The 22,010-nt window shown below is 41.6% G+C and overlaps 1 protein-coding gene across 1 annotated transcript; it reads right to left on the bottom strand.

Annotated features, from left to right (window-relative positions):
* Positions 1 to 2,230: 2,230 nt before the first annotated feature.
* On the bottom strand, positions 2,231 to 21,258 carry AXDND1 (axonemal dynein light chain domain containing 1). The gene is made up of 25 exons (XM_042873906.1): positions 21,162 to 21,258; positions 20,525 to 20,706; positions 20,052 to 20,152; positions 19,346 to 19,463; positions 18,848 to 18,933; positions 17,917 to 17,973; positions 17,673 to 17,778; positions 16,883 to 17,004; positions 16,202 to 16,342; positions 15,694 to 15,798; positions 14,926 to 15,046; positions 14,241 to 14,342; positions 13,542 to 13,705; positions 12,676 to 12,739; positions 12,025 to 12,259; positions 9,480 to 9,693; positions 8,797 to 8,890; positions 7,931 to 8,139; positions 7,281 to 7,377; positions 6,170 to 6,280; positions 5,213 to 5,350; positions 4,932 to 5,063; positions 3,598 to 3,689; positions 3,041 to 3,192; positions 2,231 to 2,331 (listed from the first exon to the last, which is right to left on the bottom strand). Exons 1-25 carry the CDS (start codon positions 21,256 to 21,258, stop codon positions 2,231 to 2,233), a joined length of 3,141 nt encoding a protein of 1,046 aa, XP_042729840.1.
* Between the last annotated feature and the right edge of the window lie 752 nt (positions 21,259 to 22,010).

Genomic DNA, 22,010 nt, shown 5'->3' with positions numbered 1-22,010 from the left:
AAGTGGCAATGCTTGTGTCTTGCTTGCTTGTGTAGAGGGAGGAAGGCAGGCTGTGCTGCTACGTGCTTCCACTGGGTGGTGAGACAGGACAAGATCTGAGCTTGTGAACCTCTGCTTCCAGCAGGACTGTCTGAAAATATAAGGAAAATGACCTATTTAGCCAACTCCCACTGAGCTGAGAAGTGGGAATCCAGCACTAAGCAAAGAGCCAGCTAAAAGCCTTGAGAACAGTTCTTTTGCCCACTGCAGCCACTTTACATACTGTAAGCTTTTACCTTGATAGACATGGGGCACTGTCAAACTCACAGGGAAGGAATGGAGAAAGTCCTCAAAATTCCTATGAGATTTTCCCTGCCGAAAGCTACTTGAAATAGCTTTACATACTGTAAGCCTGAAAGACCTGGGGCACTGCCAAAGGAAATAACACAGTGCCCTTGCTTTCTTTGCTCTTGGTTCCTTTGGGTGGACATTAACTCTGCTCTTCTCCTTTCACCTTGACCTGCAGCATCTATTCCTGCTTCCAAGCAGATCTCCCTGGCGTGCTGCTGGCCAGTAGAGGCCAAAGGAAATTTTGTGTCCCCTGCTCTTAATCGCCCACAGTAGTTTCCCATCATCCGTGTGTCCAGCCGGGGTGGACCAGCCAGCTGCTCACTCTTGCTTTTTCACTCATTTTTCTCAGTCTCTCTTGGCCTGCTAGTTACATTCACACACTTGGCTCATACCATTAATTAAGACTTCTGGGACTGTGGAACTGTGTCTCAAGGATGGTCTGCAGGTACTGGTTTAACATTTCTACAAGGGATAGAGAGTCTACTTGAATAAGTATCAAGTAATTTTGTATTTAATCAGCTCTTTCCTCTCTATGAAATCTCCTTCTCAACACTCAGTGCTCCATGTATCTCACTCCACTAGTATTTGCTAGTCTTCTTGCAGCAGGGCCTCTCAGTACACTAGTCTCCTTAGAGGTGGTTGAGAAGGGAAAAAAAAAAAACAACAAAAAACCTCACCTGTGAACTTAGTGATCACACTGCATCTGAGCTCCAGATGTAACCTCACATCCGACTCATTCTACCACTGTAACTGCAGCTGGCTGGCTGCAGGATTCCATTGGCTGCTGCTTGTATGTCTGTAATAAAACTCAGTAGTGATCTAGACACAGAAAACTAATTCTGGGAAGCTCTGTAATCTTCCACTGATGAACATGAGCTTTATATTTACTTCTCTAGGGCTGGTTCTGTTTTTTTTTCTCATGATGCTGGAATAAGCCCCTGCTTCCCAACCAGCGCAAAAGGGTGTAAACACCACACAGAGTGACCTACAGATGATCCTTTCTCTGAGCACTTCTCTGGCTATATTTCTAACTTCATGTGAAATGATCCAACCAGACCAAGATTCCTTGGCACATCAAGGACCACCACCTCTGCAAGTAACGTCTGAAAGGAACAGTGCTCGGCCAGAGACACATGGTATGAGGCCAGGGCACACATTACCCTATTTGCACTCATTTTTAGAAGTCAGGTGCATCTTTCTTCAAACATGCAACTTCTCTACAAAGTTGCAGGAAAGGCAAATGACAGCTAATTGCTTCCTCAGTTCCAAAGAATCCTTGTTCCAGCAGGATTTTCTCTCTTTAACGTATACAGAGTTGGCAGAAACTTGTAGTTTTACCTTCAGGAGGTATAGACTCAAAACCTCAAAGAAGGAAAACGTCATTTAAAAATGTGCTTCAGTGTTACTGATATATGGTAGGTTCCATAATAGAATTTACTCCAGGGGAATTGGCAGGGGCTGTTTGGAGCAGACATGATTCTTGACAGCTTCAGAGCTGAGACTGGGTCAAACCTCAGAGTCATGCCAAATCCAGGCAGCTGCTGCTGTCCTGGCAGAGCTTCATAACTACTCAGACTATCCCAGGCTGGTGCCTGACTGAGGCAGAAGCCCTGGGGACCACCTCTCTGGGTGGTTTGGCTTTTTCAGGTTGTAGGGGTACTGCATGTGGGTATATCAGCATACAGAGAAGGTGAACAAGCTGTAGAGATGCTAGAGCTGTTGGGGGGAAGTAGAGGACAAGCACAAGACAGCTGTGGAAATGGTAGAACCAGCTAGAAGAACAACACAAGTGCCCAGATGGCAGAGAGAGAGGAGTGGCTAATATAGAATAAAGGCAGTGGACTGGAATGAGAAACTATTCTGAATAGTCACCAAGAAACTGCTCAGGCATTGTTATTTTTTATTTTTTGCTTTTTCTGGATTGCTTGTGCTGGCCAGAGGTGGAAGTTTTGGGAGTTGAGCAGGCTTCCCCTTCAGGCAAGCTTTCTTGTAAACATTTTTCTGAAAGGAAAAAAAAAAAACCAACAACAAAAGCCTTTAAAATGCAGAGTAAATACGTTTAAAGTATTTTAAACAAATTGGTCTCTCTTCTTACTTTGATATCAAAGAGAATATACACTAGAGTGTTAAGAGGAGACGTTTTAATTCCCACTTATTCTCCTTCACATCTTATTTCTGAGCAGATCCAGCCGAGAAAGGAAATATATTCACTTACAATAAACATGCCACCTAAAGAACGGACTGCCACACCACGTGGGCAAAACCAAGCCATCAGCAGCTGGAGACAGCAAGAATGGCCTCTGCTACAAACACAAAAGCTATGTGGGATATGAAGGGACCTAAACATTATTTTTTTTCTACCCACAAATCAGCGATTCTAAACAGACCTTGACTGTAACAGTACTTAAAGGGAAGGCGAAGCCAATTACAGTGACATCTAATATCTAGAATATATGTAGGCCTGGTGTCATATGGCAAAATCAAAATTATTTTATCTCAAAAACAGACAGAGTTCAGCAGTTCTTTCTGACCCAATCTGGAATGAGAGCAAAAGCCTCCCTGCTTAGCTTCTGACAGCGAGTCAAGACAAGACCCTGGGATGTGCTCAGGAAGAAAGGAGCATGTGCTAAGTGGGACATGAATGAGGTATCCTCAAAAATTGCTTCCCACTCTGAGTCCAGGAGAGGTTCAGATCACTGATTATCCTGACCTTGCCCTTCTTTAGGTGTTGGTTCTGGGACGACTTTGCCCCTTTTCTCCAGCTCACTCTCTAGCTCCTGGATTCTCTCCAGGGCTTCTTCCAGCTTCTTCTCAAAATCTTCAGATCTCTGCTCTGCATTCTGAGCACGGATTTCTGTTTCTCTGAAACAAAGAAGCAAAGATAATGCTGAAACTTGAAATCTAAGCAGGTGCTGGTAGAATACTTAAAAGAAAGATTTAGAAAGCTGAAATGTGCAGTGGAATTGAACAACTCTATAAAATACAGTTGTGGTTTCATAGAAGGGCATTGTAAGAGATGGAGACATCATTGCACAGCTATGCAAGCCTGCAAAGTGAATTCATTTTAAACTCAGCATTTGCTAACAAAGTGTTAAAAGTATCACATCTTTAGCTAACATCACAATGAACGGTTTGAGACAATCAGAAGAGAAAGAAACCCAAAGCTAAGCTAACAGAGATGGCTGAAGCAGAGCCTAATCAGAAAGCAGAACAGATATAAATGGAACCCTGCCCTGTTTATCCCTCCAGCATGGAACCAGTACTCACATAAGCTGCACTTGCAGGTGTTCCAGCAGTGCCAGGGCTTCAAACTCTTTCTGAGAAAAGGGAGTTGACGACTTGCTGGCAGTCATCTCTCTCTGGTTGGAAAGAGCACAATCTTCCACAAATAAACATGAAACCAACAATGCTGCATTTCATCTAGAATATTGTTTGGCTGGACACTGCTGGTGTCTCTGTACATGGTCACGACACAGACAAGAGCTCAGTATCCATAAATCATGTAAAACCAGAGGTTAAGTCAAGCATTTTCTTTTGATTGGATCCAATCATGTATTGACATTAAAAATAGACTAAAATAACTTCTGATTTGGACATAAATATCTCACTTGCACTTAGTCTTGGTTGCATGATTGCCCATGCATCACTGGGTTACAGATGTTGGAGATGGCTGTAGCCTGACCAGGAGTGAAGTAACTAACAACCAATGGCCAGAGGCAGCTCCTCAAATTGTCCAGCAGGCATTAGTTTTCTTCATTTGAAGAAAAGAACCAGGACTTTTGCGGAGTCCCATTAAAAGACTCCTAATCTAAGCTTAGTAAGGTTACTATGATTTCCAGAGATTCATTTTTACTAACCAATCTAAGTCCATAAAGAAACACTCCTGAGTCTCTCACTATCACTGCACTACCTGCTCTGCCTGCCTCTAAAGCACTGAGAGCAAGGCACACTTAACAATGCAGCATACTTAAGGAGTAGCAATATCCACTGACAGTTTGCTAAAGCTCCACAATTCACATACATCTGGGCTCTGCTCTGAAGGTCTGACTAGCTAGGAAGTGACTGGAGAAGGCAAACTGTATGACTTCTGAAGAGCAGCTTTACAAACTGATGCCTTTAGCCTGGACTACTCTTCCAAAGAGTACAATCCCAAAGGTAAGTGGAAAAAAATAGAGACCCAGGAGGTACAGTTGGCCAAAAGCAACCTGAACTTCTTGCACTCCTACTGTTCTGAATATCCCTGAATCTCTTCTTCTGTGTATTCAGCACCGTATTATTTTTACCATCCCAGGAAGTGCTGGCAACACTCAGTCTCTGATGATAGTCCTCGTTCAGACTACACACATCACCTGTGACTGGACCCAACTTCATGGTACAGGGCAGGAATGCATGAGCCACGTGGATGAACTGAGGCAGCAGAAATTGTGCTAATGAATATTTTGTAGTGGCAAGAAGAGAGACTGAGAACACCAGCACCTTTCACTCATGCAGCAGGTCCAATATAAACATTAAACAGTGTCTGACAACAAATAGACAGCTAAAATCCAGCTCCAAATCTCTGCCACGTGTGCTAAAAACATTAGTGTAGTGGAGATTCCTACCCCTGTAACTGAAATGATGTCTGACTTCAAGGATTTCAGGTGGATGTTGGAGTCTTGTCCTACATATCTGATCACATCTGTAGTAGCTTCATCACCTTCACTCATATCATCTGTACCAGCACCTGGTTGCTCCTAAGAGAGAAAATGAACAAGAAATAGAAGAAGTATCACTAGCTTAGAGACACTGTAGGTAAAAGGCCACGTTTCCCATCACGTGCACCAAGCAATAAAAAAAATCCCAACTCTGCTGGAAAGTAGCATCTTGCAGCTACTACTGTCACCTGCATAAGGACAATTTTCTCCTTTACTGTTGATGTTTCTTTCTCTGTTATTCGTTTCTTTTCACTGTTAGCATCATCAGCTTTAAGCCCTTCTTGAGTTGAAGAAATGATAGTGTCCTTAAGTTTCAACTCCAATTCCTGTAAGGCACCACAATAATTTGGTTAGTACCAAAAGTGCCTTTTGTCCATCCAAATAACCCAGGCAAAATGGCTGGTCTCTGACTTCCTCTTGCACACATTTAAACTTGGGCTTCATATATCTCATAAGCAGGACCCACTATGGTATATTTGTTTTTTATAGGCCATTGTATAGGGGGGAAAAAAAAAAGGGCAACACATGGCCTACAGCAGTGGCAGTATACTGTAGTACTGACATACTAGTCATAAGTACACAGTTATGACAAACATCACTCTGCTTGAGGACTGAATTGAGAGCTGATGCAAATAATTTGTGCATCATTTAGGAGTAGGAAAACTATTTCCTTGTCATCTGAATTTAGGTTATGTGTGACGTTACATCAATGCCAGGCCAGCCATATATAAAACACGTAATTGTCACAGGCAGTGTGAGACACCCATTTCATATAAAGAACTGACTAGAAGTTCAGCCTGATTTGGACAAGCCAGCCAAGAGAATTCCAGCTTAAGTCCACGCCAAAGGATGAAGCGAAAGCTAGCAGGCACCATGCTGAACTGTTCTACCAGTGCAGTAATACCTCGTAGCTACAGTGAAGCTTCAGTTTTGCCTCAGTAATACCCTCACAAGAAGCACAGTGATTTTTAACCAGTTTACAGTCTTCATTCTTCAAAGCTTTAACTGCAGCTTTGAGTACATGGAGGTCTCCATACTGGATCTTCGCTCAAATTGAATCATAGCTGCTTGCTTTAGAAATTTTAAAGCAGATCTTCATTCAAACTGGTTCAACGTAGAACAGCAAATGCAGTCAACATATGTACCTCTGATCCAAAGAAGTTTCTCAGTTCTTCTAAATGCAGAAAGGAGACTGGAGTGCCTTTGATCTCTGAAAGGAGAAGGCTACACACTTGAATCCAATTACAGCACTCAGTCTGAGAAGACATAACGGAAAAAGAGGCATTATTAATTAAAAAAAAAAATAAAAATCTGTGATCATAATTATTCAGTCAGTTAAATAATTCCATCTATCTTTATCTGTTCCAGGGACACGAATGGACCCTTCCATTCACACCTCACAGAGCAAATGGAAGACATTTCTCCAAGCTTCCAGATATGGTATCCATCACTGTCTAATTACTCAATTCCTTCAACACGCTCCACCTCAGGCCAGCAGAGAAGGTCTCTGTCCCAGCCCATGTGGGGAGAAGTGAAGGAAAATCTGAAAGTTTACTTTTTCACTTGCAAAGCTAACATGGAACAGAAACTTTCCAGTCCCTGAAAAGAAACTTCTTGAATTCCTTGTAAAAATCTCATCAGTTCTGTGCTCAGTGCAGTGTTAGGCTTTAAGAAGGGTCTACATCTCAGGTTCCTAAAACACAGACAAAGCTTAACTAAACAGTGAAGATGACAATGGTAGCAATTACCAGAGGAAGAAACGTACACGCTATCACACTCCCTGCACTGCTTCAAATAAAGATGCCATCAACATACACTTTCAGTAAGAGCTCCAGTATAGAGTCAAGGAGACAGAAGGTAGGCTAGATGACAGCAAAACACTTCAACAGAGTCTGTATAATGGTATATTGCACCAAACACCTCCAGAAACTCCCAAGCACTGCTCAAATCTCAATTTACATGGCTCTGACAAGCTTTAACGTAGAGATGAATCTGCTGCCATTCATACGGAATAAATCTAGCAGGATATCCTGAAATGAGATAAGGAAAGTGTTAAAACTGAGTCATGTTCAGTTTTATCCACTTTCCACTTTCGTAGAGTCAGTAGGCAATATGAGGGATCAGGGTAGTTCACTGGAGTAGTAAGAATCTTCCTCCTTGAAAATAATCACATTTATTTTTCTCTACCTTTCACAAAGCAAATGTGGTCTCATGGAGGTACAGACCTAGACAGCTGGAAACATAGTGGCCTTTTACCTTGAGTTTATCCAGCTCCTCTAGCTCAAAATCAGCTTCTGCATCCTTCTCTGACCGTTTCTTCCGAACAATTGCGCTGACAACCTCACGGCAGCAGCTGCAAAGATGGAGAATGTCATTGTCACTGTAGGAGTGCCCTCAAATGCTTTCTGCCTTTCAGGCAGCATCCCATTGCTGTCAGCAAGATGTACGAGCTACCTATAGACTTCTGCGCTAGAGAACAATCCTCACCTGCACCACTCACACAACGACCTCCCAGGCAGCTTGCTTGTGCCTGTACTGTACTAGCCCATAGAGGAAATAAGAACACAGATGCAGGCTTTGCTCCAGGTGACCTGGACTGCAGACTCACTGCCTGTACTGCTTTACATCCTCCAGAGGTGATGCTCAGAACAGTAGACAGAGCCCACAGAGTTACAGATGCATGTTTTATAGCAGTACCAGGTATGAAGCAGATACTGTCATTCTCTTTAGATACACCTATCTTACGAGGCTCCCTCCAAATTCCAGTAAGGACCATTTAAAACCTGGGAAGAGATCTAAGGAAAACCAAATTGATCAGATCTGCTGCCTCGAGGAATCTCTTTCGTCGCTACACATTTTTCTTTAATTAGCCTCCTTTAGTCCAAATTGAAAGTCTCTCTTCATACCTGACTACAGAACCAGACAGTCCACACATCTTGGCAATCAGCTTTTCTGCTTCTTCCTGTAGTTCCTGAGCACTCTGAAGACTGAGCTCCTTGCCCATCTCGAAGTCTGCCTCTTGCTGCTGGGGACACTCACAGGACAAGCGATCCGCTATCACATATTGCAGCAAATTCACCAGCCACAGGGTCAGGTTTCTGTGCAGTTCAGTCACCTGCACAAAACATCAGAGCAAATCTAAACCAGTAATAAGTGAACGATCTTATCAAGTAGTCTGAATTCAGTGCATTTCACTTAAGCCAATATTCTACCCTAACTCAAGCTGACCTAATAACAGAAACATTGACCTGTATTTTTTTTCTCCCATATTCATTCCTATTACCAATAAATATTTTCCTGCTATGGATCTGTCTTTCTGCAAAGTGTTTGTTCAGCAACATGAGCTCTTTATCAGCTATGGGGCATTCTTGTCCATATTTCAGCAGCAAACCAAAAATCACACATCATGCTTGCAAAACATTTAGAAGATACACTGTGAGAACCTCACTAACACAAACACACAGAAAAAAACCAACATCAAAAACAGAGAGCTAGCAGCCAAAACAGTTCTCTGAACAGAAAATGTCAACATTACTCCAGAGGGAAAGCTTGCTAAAGATTAGCAAAACATAATTCTGTTGATTCACTCTTTAGTGCACTATTTTTAGTAGTCTTGATATGTTCCCCTGGCTGGAAAACAGAAAGCCGCAACTCAAGCAAGAAAGAAGGTGTTAAAGGAGAAACAGGCATTCCTCTCAGCTGTGGCCTGTCCAGACAAAAATTGGAGGAAAGACTGAATCCTAAATACAGTGCTTTACTTGCTTCCACTTACTTCTTCATTAAGATGCGTGGTGCTCTTCTCAGCCTCAGTATTCACGGACAAAATCCATTGTTGAACCCTCTTAAAAAATTCTCTAGGTACCACCCTTTAAAATAAATTATGCAGAGACAAAGTGACATCTAATGCACCACACCCAGGGATCTCCTGTCGCAAAGACACCTTTGTTCCCAGCTCAAGGAAAATAACATTTAGCACACCAGATGCTGGGGACGTGGCACAAACAGTTTTATTAACACTGTGGTTGTGGGCAAGCTTGTCATTTGCAAACAATCTCTAACATATATGTAATGCATGTCCCCTGCAAATACTTCACTTCCTGATGATATTTGCCAAAGACAGAGCATGATGAGAAGAATGCCCCCACAAATCTGCCTGTAAATTAACCACAAATTGTAGTTTTTTTCTTCAAATGCCACGATCTCGAAACAGGTGGCACTCAGTGATGTTCCAGGAGTTATATTGTAGCCACCAACTGCCTTGACAGATACTGCCAAATCAAAGCAAACGGCCAAATCACAGCAAATGAAAGGCAGCCACCAATCATTTTAACACTTCAGCTCATCACAGTTATCCCACTGCCAGTTTCTTGTGCCAGAGTCCCCACAAAACAACATTTTTCTTTTCTTATGCACGTAGTTTCATGTATAAGGCACAATTAACACCTTTGTCCTTACGGGAAATGCAGTTCCATATCATTTTCAGCTTTATGCAACTGACTGGAGCCTATAATGCTCATTAATGCATCCACTTGGGCCAACCATGAAGGAATCATGTGATAAAACGCCTGCAGTTCAGTTTCATGCATGCCAGAACCTCGCGTTAGCTCTTGCGCCTTCAATAACCAATCTTCCATGCTTCTCACCAAGACTGTCAAAAATCTGGCTGTGCCTGGAGGGGAAGAAAATACAAACCTTTAATTACGTTCTTTCAGCCAACAAAAACAAGGCTCAATTCAAAGACCTTTGCCAGGAGGGATGAACAGCCTACATGAGATCTGGCTATACTTAGCGCTAAGAACAAACTGTTTAGGAAGCACTGAATTAAAAGCAAGTTGGAAGAAAATCTGCTTGATGTGAAGCTGACTTTCTTTCTTGTCTTGACAGATTTGACTTGTTGCATAAAGAAATGTGATGGCTTAATAGGACTCTTACAAAACGCTCTGTAGTTCTCTTCAAAAGAGATACAACATACATAGATATTAAAAAATGCCCGGATAAAACAGTAAATCACATGTTCATTCACTCATCTGGCATATGCTGATGGATATTCTTTGATTCCTGGAAGTATGCTTGAAATTAAGGTTGCTCCTGATGTCCAGTGTTTAGTCTTTAAATCCTGCTAAGGTCCTGGTCTTTATGACATCTTGTTTCAAAGATAACATGTTACACATGTGGAGGTAATTACCATTTTTGAGACATTTTAATGACTCAGTTTCCCCACTGTACTGCTGTGGTATGTTAACTTCTACTCTGGATTATTTGTCATGCAATGAAGCAATGTTGAGATGTTCAGACTGGTAAGAAAGGAAAGAAGTTACCTCCAAAGGTTGGGTGGTACCAGAACATACTGTGAAAGCCCCACAACTAGACAAATTTGCTTTGGGAAGACTGCCTTTATCTTATAGCCAGGTCTACGGCAAAAGAGAAGAGCTAGCAGGATCTCAATGGAGAGGTCGCTCTGGTCCCAGTCACCAAGTTCAGAGTCAAAAACTTACAAAAAAAGGTATGACTTCGAGAAATGATCAAGGAAGAGCAAAGGTCTTAAGTGAAAATTTATAAATTTTAGTCTCATATGCCGTTGTTCTCTTTGCATCTTTATTCCTTGTCAACAAATACCGAACCTTTTGTATTTCTGTCACGTGGTGCTTGAGATCAGGTAACCTGAACTTAGCAGATAATAAATATTTCAGGTAAATGAGGATCATTGCCTTACAGAACAAAATTACAATAATTACCATGTTTTCAGTATTTTCTCTCATCTATTTCTTATAGCCACTTTCTTTTTCACCTTTTTTTTTTTTTTTTTAACTGTAGCTGCAATGTAAAGAGATGGAATACCCTGTCTCTTCTCACAGGCAGGAGAAGAGCAGAAATGAGTCCAAGCAATTCAAATACACTGCCTTCTATGGAGGAAGAGAATACCTTTACTGAGATCCAGTTCCCAAAACCTTTGTTAAAATAAGCTAAACCTCCTTTTTCTGGACTTTACTGATGGAAGCAATTCTGTATCAGATGTCAGCACTATGCCACCTAAACCTTTGTTCAGACCACTAATAAACACAAAGACTTCTGACAGCCTGCTGTTAACTTTTTGCCATGATATCTGGCCAATTACGTCCCTGCTTCTTTTTCCTTCTTTTACTTTTTAATGAGAACTGCTAGGAGTATTTACTTCTTTCAGCTGTCTTTTAGGTTGGACAGACTTACAGTATACTGTCTCTTTTAGCAGAAATATAAAACACAGCATAAAGCATAGGGTAACATTACGAAAGACTAAGATGACAGAATGAGAAGGAGCTCGGAAAACATGAGCAGCAGTTCTGGACACATATTCAGTTTAGTCTCCTAAAGAAAAGAAGATGATTAAAAAAAAACACCAGAGATGAAACAATTCTGAAATCAGAAACGAGTCAAGGCCTAGGAGAGGCAAATGTTGAAAAAGTTGGTTACAAATGTTTGGTACCTTAAGCAGAATGTGATAATTTTATATCAGCAAGAAAAATATTTATTTGCATAATTTATTATCAGTATAAATCAATATCTAAATTTAGATAACTCTGTCTTAATGATAAGGTAATAAAAAAAATATTGCCCTCTGAAACAGTATTATCAGGTTAATGAACTCTAAAGTGACATTTTGCTTTAAAACTTAAACATCTATTCTTTTATTGTACATTTGCTTTCTTTTCCACACATAATTCACGCAATCACAAACTACACATGCTCTGAACTTAACACAGCTTATGTCTTATTTGTACTGCAATTTTCTTTGATTATATTGCATTGCATTTCAGATTCCAGATATTCTTTGTGCGATCAAGAGCCAAGTTTCTCAGAGTTCATACCTCCCATTTTTTGGTTACTGAAATATACGTAGGGATCAGACATAGTCTTTGCAAAAAAAAAATCAGAGCAGATTATACTAACTGGTCCCTCATTACCTGCTACTTCCCTGGCATACCCTAAGAAAGACTGAACTGCAAAATTGGTTATTTCTTACCATTATTCCCACTTATCCTTATGTTATATTGCTGATAGAGTTCACGTGCACTTTGGTTTATTTCTTCCAGGGCAGCGAGCTGTGGAGGCAATGCTCCAGTTAAGTCCCGGTGTCGACTCAGCACCGTTTCTCCTAGCTCTGTCCAATGTCCCTGTATCCTGGCAGCACTCCTGAGACTTTCAGTCTTGGCTAGGTATGTCTCCCCTGCATACAGCTGCACATCTTCCTTCAGCATCTGAAAAAAAAAAAAAAAAGCAGCAGGCTTACCGTGTCCCCAAAAGTTGGACCACTCCTTGGCTGCAATGGAAAGGCGGTAGAAATCAGGTAAGAGAATAACAAGGAATTCATGAGCATGTCATAGTAAGTACAATAAGTTGGAAACTCACTCCACGAAGCTGACAACTGTGAGTGCTTCTACAGATTAATATAATCTATCAGTCACCAGAACTGGCAGTCAGTGCTCAAGTGTGGGTAAGCCTAATGGCTGAGCTGCAGTATTGGGCAGTTGCAACTTTTCATGTGTAGATTCTTGGTTGAAGCTTCAGAACAAAAGATGTCAGTTGATTTGTGATGGGCATAGATACTGACAGCAAGTGGTCATTTGCTGAGCATATACCATTTAGTAGTATGTCCAACCTCCAGAAATCTTACATTTATTAAGAGCTTCATATCTTCTAAGATCTCATCCAATAGCTCTTCTTTCATCTGAAAAGAACTAAGCAGAAAAAAAGAAGGCATGAGAGCTGAGAGAAAAAAAAATCCTGTAGTGGTTTATGCAAAACCAAGGTCAAGATACACTGCACGCATGCCAAGTTTGTGACACAAATTATAACTTGGAAAAAAAAAAAGGCCAAAAACACCAAGCCTTACTTAGCTGGTAAGGCTAAGTCGCTCAACATAATGCAAACACAACTGTAGTTAAGAAAATCAATTATTAACATACGAATGAAGTATGGAAAATAACATCTTTTGTTAGTGCAGACAGTGTGCATTTCTGGATTTTGCACTTGCATTTGTCCTTTACTTAATATATCATGATGGACTAACAAAAAGTCTGCAAAATATACATTAACATACAAAAAGACCTTGCATTTGGAACCTCATGTGCCTTACAGTCTCATTTTGTATCTTTACTGCTCTGTTGAAGCATCAATGCAAGTGTCATGAGTGTTAAAATGAACCAAACTAAACAGAAGAATTCTGTCATGGCAATCATATCTGTAAAAAGAGAACTCTGGCTCCTAGTAGAAGGGTAAAATACTTGCCCTAATGGAGTCAGCAGTAACCTCACCACTGAATTCAGCCACAAACATACAGCATCACTTTGGAGCTACCACTAAGGACCCAGTTATCAAAATAAACATGTCAATCATAAAAGCAGAGCAGTGAGGGATATGAAAAATGAAGACTGTAACAAATCTCACTACATCTGAGTCAGGAATTCTGTGCATGCTTTGACTTGTGCCATGGGGCAAAGGGGAAATGACTACTACTCCCAGTCCCTCAGGGCCACTCACAAGTTACTGTGTTGGTACTGAAGCCACTTGTTGAGGTTTCTGAGCACAATTTGCAGTTTTTCCTTGCTGGACTCCTCCAAATGCTCTGTCTCTGCTCCAACATGACCTAATATTCCTTTGAACTGCTCGGTCTCCTCCTGTAGATCAGCAAGGTCTCTCAGATCCTGCAGCCATTGAATGGCAAAAAAGAAGTTTTAACTGTTCTGATCTGAGTTGAAGGAATTCTCCCTTCAGCCTAGGTGTTTTGAGTTATATCTATATATCAGAGATCTGGGAAACAACCCCTTTCATGCAGGACTAAGTTGGCTCACACTTCCCAGGCATTCCAGAAGTGAGCACTTGACTGTCTGCTGCTTGTATGCTACAAGCATACAGAGACCATGCAACTATATACCTTCAAAGACAAAATTTCACTAACCTGGATCTGTTTGGTTTTATGGCGATGGAACAAGGAGAGGGAAGAATAACATGAAGAAGGAAAAAGAAAAGCTTGAGGTAGAGCAAAGAGGATATGGAATAATGAGAAAGGGAACTAGAAAGACGATGAGTGAATTCAAGTTTTAACACTTGTTCAAAACTAGATCAAGATTTAAAAGTTCTAGTAACAGCAGAAGTACTGAATGCTTTACTGAGTATCAGTGCTACATGCACCAGACACACAAACACTTCAAACAGGTACCCATGGCACACAAGTCCTACCTTTGAGGCCAGAAGGACTATGAAATGCTTGAGAACTTTGGTCAGAGCCTTCCCACTTATATGGAGCCTGCGAATCAATGTGAGCTGGTTTCTTTCTATTATCTGAAAGAAACGTTATTTTCACTGTTGTCTTTTGAGAGAAGGGACATCTGATAGTAACGTGAAGCTCTACCATCAATGAAATAGAGTGCAAGCAGACGAAGCCACTTACCTCAGAAATAAACTTCTTATCCACAAGGCAAACCAAGAAGGTAGGTCTGCTAATAAATTTGAAACTTTATCGAGGAAAAAGTAAAAGATCACAAACAAGAAAAACACACAAGCTAGGAAGCAGAGTTATCCAAGAATGCTATTTTGTGAAGCTTAAAGAATCTGGCTACAATATTCCAAGTTATGGGGAAGAAGGAAACTTTTCAGTCAAACTCATCTCCAACTGGAAATATTCATTTCGTAGTTCTTCCTGCACAGAAACTGGAGGCCTGTACTAAAAATGCTGTGTGAATCAGCTGGAACAAACCAAACAAAACATGAAATACAACAGTCCTCAGTAAATGAGGGCAAGAGATGCGTTAGCACCCAATTAGATTAAACACAAACATTCTTTGGGATGAAATTTGCTTTTGGAAAAGTCTGCCTGCTGTGATGGTCTATACCTTGCAGTGTATCACTGACCTCCCATACTTACCATCAGAGCAAGGTTACATGCAGCTGAGCTCCAGATGTCTCTCTCTTGAGATACCACCAGAACCTGGTCTTCCAGCCTTCTCCTCTGTAACTCGTATAACTCTCGATACTGTTCCAAAAGGCTAGAAGGAAAAGACAATGAAGTTTGTCCATGCTTCTTATTCACATTTATTGCGTTCCTCCCAATTCCCAAGACATTTCATCTCCCTCTTTCCTTCCTTGATCACCTTCCACATAAGTGCGTGAATTCACGGTTCCTTTACCCTGAGCTGCTACAACACCATTGTGTTGATATCCTCACACCGAGTTTCCAGCCAGTATTCTTACAAATCTCTGTTGGATCTAGGCTATCTGCTTTCTTCATGACACAAGATTCCTGTAAGTGAATCCCAAACGCCCAACACAAATCTGATACCAACCACCTCAATACTTAGGTTTTTTTTTTAGGTATCTGAAGATGCCTACAGCCCCATACAAGTTCCAAGCCGCAGGCTCTACTTGTCTATGAGCTTACCAGCTATGACTGTAGGGTGAAGAGGATGGCAGCACCTGAGCAACAAATGCAACTTCTATGATTTAAAACTAGAAGAATTTTAAACAGCTTCTTGTCCCTTTGAGGAGTTCAGGACTTATAGAAAAATGACAGTATTTGTCACAAAGAGCCAAGCTCTCTTCCTCAGAAGGAAATCTCTGTCCTTCTTCCCAAGCCAGGAGAATGATCCCAGCACGCTGCAGAGATCTCCCAGCCTTAGCTTTGAAAGGAACTTACTTTGCATTTGCCTCTGCCTCTTGCATGGCTGCAGCTAGCTCCTTTTGAGCTTTTTCTGCTTCTTTGGTCACCTTGCAGTCATGTTCTCGTACCTCATATAGTTCGCTGAAACAGCAAGGAACAGCCTAAATAAACTTAGCCCAGCCCAGTCTCTGCTCTGCTAAACACAGACTGCTCTCACCATACACAGACAGCTCTCTATAGAGTTGAAAAGCATTTTGAAGACCTCCTATTCCTGCACACGCAGATTGCTCCCGCAATCCCCTTCAGTGCAAAGTGTAAAGGAAAGCAGGTGTTTTAACCCTTATTCTGTGCTTCCATGCTGCACAGCTGACAGTAAAAACAGACCAATGGTGTGAGGAGGCTAAAGCGCAGTCCCTGTAGCTCTGGCTCAAATAAGAAAAATAATTGCCTGCTCCTATGGGAGGAAGATTTGAAAACTGAACAAAACCAGTATGCTAAGCTTAGTGCATTGAGATAATTTTTTAGGATGAGGAAGGATTCAGACCTGGCCAGCTGCGCAACACACTCCTTAAAATAGAGTAGTTCTTCTGTAATATGTCTGTCAACCAGTTGCTGAGCCATCATTTTTTTGTACAGTGCCTTCATCTGCTGAGGAATACGCTCCAGGAGATCCACATACCTCTGTCTTCAGTAAAAATAATAAAAATAGAAATTTAAAAATAGAAATTGTCCTGAAAGTGAAGATCTGAAAACCATTCCTTTCACTGCACAACAGCATATCTAGAGGGCAATCTTCTGACTGTATGGACTTGGGATTTAAAAAACCCTGGAACAATGTAATTGCTACAAATACTGGTAATCTGTGTGCGAGGTGGAAAAAGAGCAGAGGAACCCCAGCTGTGAGAGTAGTTCCAGCTATTCCACATGTGAAAAGTTCCATTAAATGTCACACCCATAAGGTGGCTGCATTGTCAAGTGTTGTGTCAAGGGTTCAAACTCCTGGTTATGTAACGGTGGTCCATTAGTACTGGTTGTTAACTAGGCAGGGCAATCCTATTTCACTTCTGGCATCAGACCCCGTGCCAATGACATTGTGACAGGCTAGCTTTGTTGGGCAGTGACATTAAGAAAGATCTGCAATCTGCAAAGATCTAGCTAATGCTGCTCCTGAGAGGATACTGCCACAAATCAAGAGGGGGATTAAGGGTGCTTGCCAAATGATGACCTGAGTTTAGAAAGCAGCTGTCCTCTCTCCTTGCAGTCCACGCTGACCTGCCGAATCATCTCATGGAAAACTACATTGTAGATGTTCTGCTCTGCCTTCATCAGCTCCAGCATGTTGTGCAGCTGGCAAAACAGAAGAGACAAACACCAGCCTTTCAGAGACTGGCAAATCTCCATCATCAACTGAGACTGGCACAGCACACTAAATTCTTCTGAACCTAATTTCCCTCTTGAAGAGGTAATGGGGAAGGGGAAGAGAAAGAGCCAACCTGCACACATTCACAGGTTCTTTTTCAAATTTGTTTTGGCTCTGTCCTCCCATTAACATCTGTGGGAGCTTTTCTGCTAACTCCAGCAGGAGTTCATATTGAAGCAGTGCTATACATTTTTCAAAAATCCTACTTTGTCCATTTAAACCTTCCCCGTTACTGTGCAAGAATAATAAAAAGTAAGCCCAAGCAAAGTATAGAGATTTTTTGGCAAATGAAAGCTTCCAAAGATCCATTTTCAAACACAGCAGCCTGTCTGCTAATGAGGAGATGAGATAGCCACTGCTTTATTTCCTCCATAGTAATGCCAGATGATTCCTTTCTGGCATTTTTGCAGCTGCTTGTTCTTCAAGGATCAGACAAAGACAACCAGAAGCTCAAGAGAGCGATCTCTCACCTATGACAGCACCTACAGACAGATGGCCTGGGCAAAAAGTAACTGCTTGGAGGCATCTTAAGCACAACTGAGACAAACACTAGGGAAAATGATATTCTTTTTCTGGGTATGAGTGAGTTATCCACCTGTGAAGGTCCTGTTACTCCAATCAGCTCATCTACTCCAGCTTTTTCCAACATGCTGTCCATTGCCTCCATCAGCTGTATGACCTCTAACCTCCCAGAAGGTTTCCTGACAGACCAGAAAGAGACACATCATTATTCTACACAGTATACCATGGTATTTTCCCACAAAATGGAATTCAAACTGTGGCGTGTTGTTTTGGTTTGGCTTTTTTTCCCCAGTAAAAACTTGATTCAGGGTACGTACATGGATGGGAACAGACGTAGTCTCTTTTCACTGTCTTCAAGCAGAGTTGTGTATTTACTAAAAAAAAAAAAAAAAAAAAAAGGAAAAAAAAAAAAGATAAAAGCTGAATTATAAAACAGCCCTTCCAGTGCTAAGGAATCCTGCACTTTAATTCAATCTCTATGTCCCACATACAGTAAGATAGGGAAAGAAGTGTGAGGTTGTTCTCAGTGGAAGCATCCAGAGCCTGAAGTCTGACCTCCTGCAGCTGTTCATGCAGCTGATACACCAACAGAAGCTCCTCCTTGCCACCAAAATCTTGTAGGAACACTGGAGGTACCCAGCAGCACTTTGGAGTAAAGCTTTGTAAATGAAATTCTAAACTTACAGCCTGAAAAACTGAAGATCCCAAGCAAACAAACAAACCCACACCAGAATGGTCAGCTCCAAGAGTTAGCAGGCCTGTATAGCTCCAGTGAGAATAAAAACTACCCTGGATCTGCCCAGTGCTGCTACAGAAGGCAATTCTAGAGGATAAGTAGAAAAACAAGACTAATCAAAACCACAAAAAAACAAGCAAACAAAAAAAAAAACAAGTGGCAACTTCTAAAAGTTTCCTCAAGAGATCAAAAGAGACTTCAGCTTCTACATTCATGTTCAAATAGGGAAACATTTAGTAGTAATAGCCTACAGAAAATCCTCCTTTACCCTTCCTCAAGCAGTAGAGGCAAAGCAAAGGTGGCTCACATTGCTCTGGCGGGCTGAATGCAGCCTTACCATTAGTGTGGGATTTGTAAAGCCACCTTTTCTTTTCTTTTTTTATACACTCTCCTCAATTGAAAGAAGTTCATTTTTCCAGCGTTCTCAGCCTATTAGCATTTTACCCCTCCATTCTGAACAGCAGAAGCTCTACAACTTGAAGGCAAATCCTGGTCAATCAGAAAGCACTTACTCATCAAAGTACTTCAAGGGCAGAACTCCCTGCTTTCTCACAATGTGAAATTCCTCGGGAACCAGACTATCTGCTAGGGTTGCTTGCTAGGGATAGAAAAGAGAAAGCATTAAACATCAGCATAGAAGATAGCATGCAAATTCCCAGTTCCTTGCCAGAGATGGTGCAGTTTTGGCCACGCAAAAGAGAGCAAAGCTCACAGAGTGACTTTTCATGGTGCTTTTCTCTTTCCCGCTCTACGTAATTAGAGCACAACAGAAACAATCCACATTTGGAAAAAGATTAAAATAATTAATGCTGAACTGTGGCAGGGAGCTGGGAGGCTGTGAACTGAAGGGAGAACTGATGGCTTTTAGGATCAGGGTAAGACACTAAAATCATTTTGGCTCAGAAACCAAACAAAGCCACAACCCATGGCAACACTGGGGGTGTACATGAAGAATTCCCTTCTCCCACTTAATGATGTGCACAGAAACATAAATGAGGAGCAGCACTCACAGGAGTACTTGAGACTGTACCACTGCTTTGTTCCTGAGGACTCTGAGAAAAAGAGCTTTTGAGGGCCACTGTTTTCTTATCTTCTGGGATCATCACATCACACAAATAAGAGACATCCCTGAAACAAAGGGAAAGAGCTGTACACTGACCCAGAACACAGGCAACCTACCTTTCTCTTGCTACTGGCCTCTTCCAGGCCAAAAAAGACTGATAAGATAATGCTTGTTTGGCAGATTAATTTTTGGCCTATCACTGGCCAAAAAACTGCTTTTCATGCCTGTTGTCAATGCCTTGTCACGTACATAGCTGCAAACTGTAGAGGAGCAAGGCATTTTTCAATTCCTAGTGCTATTTAAGCAACGCTTATTTGCAAAGAAGTGTAAAGCTATTCCCTGATAAATCCATTAAAGCCAGAAAAGCTTCTTTTCCTAATCCTGGATCAGAGTATGCCAGTGAGCCTGGGATCCGTTGGAAGAATGCTTCCAAAGAGAGATCACGTAGCAGCAACTCTTTATTTATTATTCCTGAAACATTGTTCCCTTGAATTTCACCCAAATAAGCTCAGTTGGGATAACTGGTCCATTCGTCCAGTCTCGTTAGGCAGCGCAGACACTCACCACTAGAAAAACCAATGGAAAGACCTATCTGCATTTGTAGTGCTAACGTCTTCCCATCACAGTCAACTCCTTATCCCTTCTTTACTTACCTTCCAGCACCTGTCAAGCTGACAGGGTGGTCTGTCAAGTGTCTGAACTTGCTCCGACGATTAGGATAATGCCAAAGCCGATCGGGGGTTCGCAAGCAGCCCTGCAGACAAAGCACACGTGGCTGTCACTTCTTAGCCAGAAATGTGCCAAGGAGTGGGAGAGGTCAAAACGACTGTCTAAACAAGCTCCACGTAATTATTTCTGTCTTAGGGCTAAAGAAACCAGCATGCACAAAACAGTTGCTACAAGGGGTTCACAGCAACACATAGGTACAAGCACGTTTAGCATTTTACAGGCATTGTAAGACTATGCTTTGGATCCACATCAAATGACACGATCAGAAAAGTAACGTTACACAAGATCAGTTTGTCCAAGAAGGTTGGCACCCTTCTCTTTCACCAACAGAACGAAAACATGTCCCTAAGAAAGAGTCAATTCTGGATAATAAAAAGCCAAAGATGGAAACGCTTACCCTGAAGCTCACTATGTTTTTTGTTTTTTGGTGGGACTGTAAGTAGTCTGGGCTGCCAAGAGAACTGCTAGCACAGGTCAGGGCTCGGAAAATCTCTTCTGGAACGAAACTGTACTCTGGGGAGGAAGAAACAGGCCTGACGTGGTCCAGCATCCTCGATGTACCCCTTAACAAAGGGATCTCTGGAAAGCAATGTGTCAGAACTCACTTATTCTACTGATAAAATAGAGGGCTGAGAAGAACTGTGAGAAGTTGCCCACTCCTTTACCCCAAAGCAGGAACAACTCTCAAACACAGGCAGCTAATCCCATTTCTAGCAGCTGCTGAATCTTTGGTGAAGCCTATAACAAGTTACCTTCAAACTGTGAGGGACAGCGGCACTAAATACACAACCGTGCCAAGCTGTCAGGTATGCAAACACCAAGGGATACTGCAAGCAACTGAAGTTATTTACGTAAATCCATTACCCTTCTTAAGGATTTCTACCAGTTGACTTTCTGCAAAAACATTGACACCCTGCAATACTAGCAATTACCTAAACAAAGGCAAAGCTTAGAACTCCCCCAGACAAGCATCCTGTTGTGAAAAGGAACCCAAAGGATACCATCCTCTGCCCCATCTCCAACTCCAGCCCTACCTGAATGGTCCTTGCTGACAGATTCCATGCACAAGGAATTGCTCATTTTTCTTCCAACTGCCTTCAGTCCAGGAACTGGCATTCCGTTGGTGGGCATGGTGAAGAGATGCTTGGATTTTTTTTTATTCTTACCCAAGGAAGTTTTCAGTAATGAGCAATCTAGAAACAGAGTCAAACCCACCTTTGTACTTCACAGGGTTAATATTTTTTTGTGTTATTAATTAACAGGGGAAAAAAGAAAAAACATCTGACACTAGGTAGCTCAGCTGGGAAGAAGCACCTGATGCTTTATTTCCAGGGAGGAATACCCAACAAGAAGCTCTTACTGGCTCTACAGAGGGCAAAGCCTGAAGGACTACCCTACTCATTATCTACTTAGACCCATAAAAATGCATTTCATAACCAACATGGCATCAACTTGATTCACAGATGTAGAAAAGTCAAAGGTGTTTAAGTCAAATACAACTTCTGCAATTTATTAACATTTAGCATCACAAAATGATAGCTCAGTGCACTTAACGAAACCATCACAAGAGTTCTGTTCTCCAAATGCTACGTGCACAAGAGCGCTTGATTTTATCATTTGCAAATGGGGTTAACTGCTACTTTTACACATCTAACGACTGAACCAGAGACTTAATTGTAATTGAATTTCTCCATTAACATTACTGCTTTTCCTTTTTGCTTGCCAATGAAAAAAAATCTTGCCCCCAGGGACCCTCACGTGAAGCCTACCCTTGCCAATGCACATTGTTCTTCATAAATACTCTCTGACCTCCTTATCAGCTATATCCTTTTGTACTGAGGTTTCCAGATAGGTTAACAGCATTTCATTGACTGCACAGAAAT

The sequence above is a fragment of the Lagopus leucura genome, unplaced genomic scaffold (genome assembly GCF_019238085.1).
Source record: "Lagopus leucura isolate 7727_CA_CO unplaced genomic scaffold, USGS_WTPT01 Super-Scaffold_100009, whole genome shotgun sequence".
Classification (NCBI taxonomy): Eukaryota; Metazoa; Chordata; class Aves; order Galliformes; family Phasianidae; genus Lagopus; species Lagopus leucura.
This window is presented reverse-complemented; position numbering and strand designations above follow the sequence as displayed.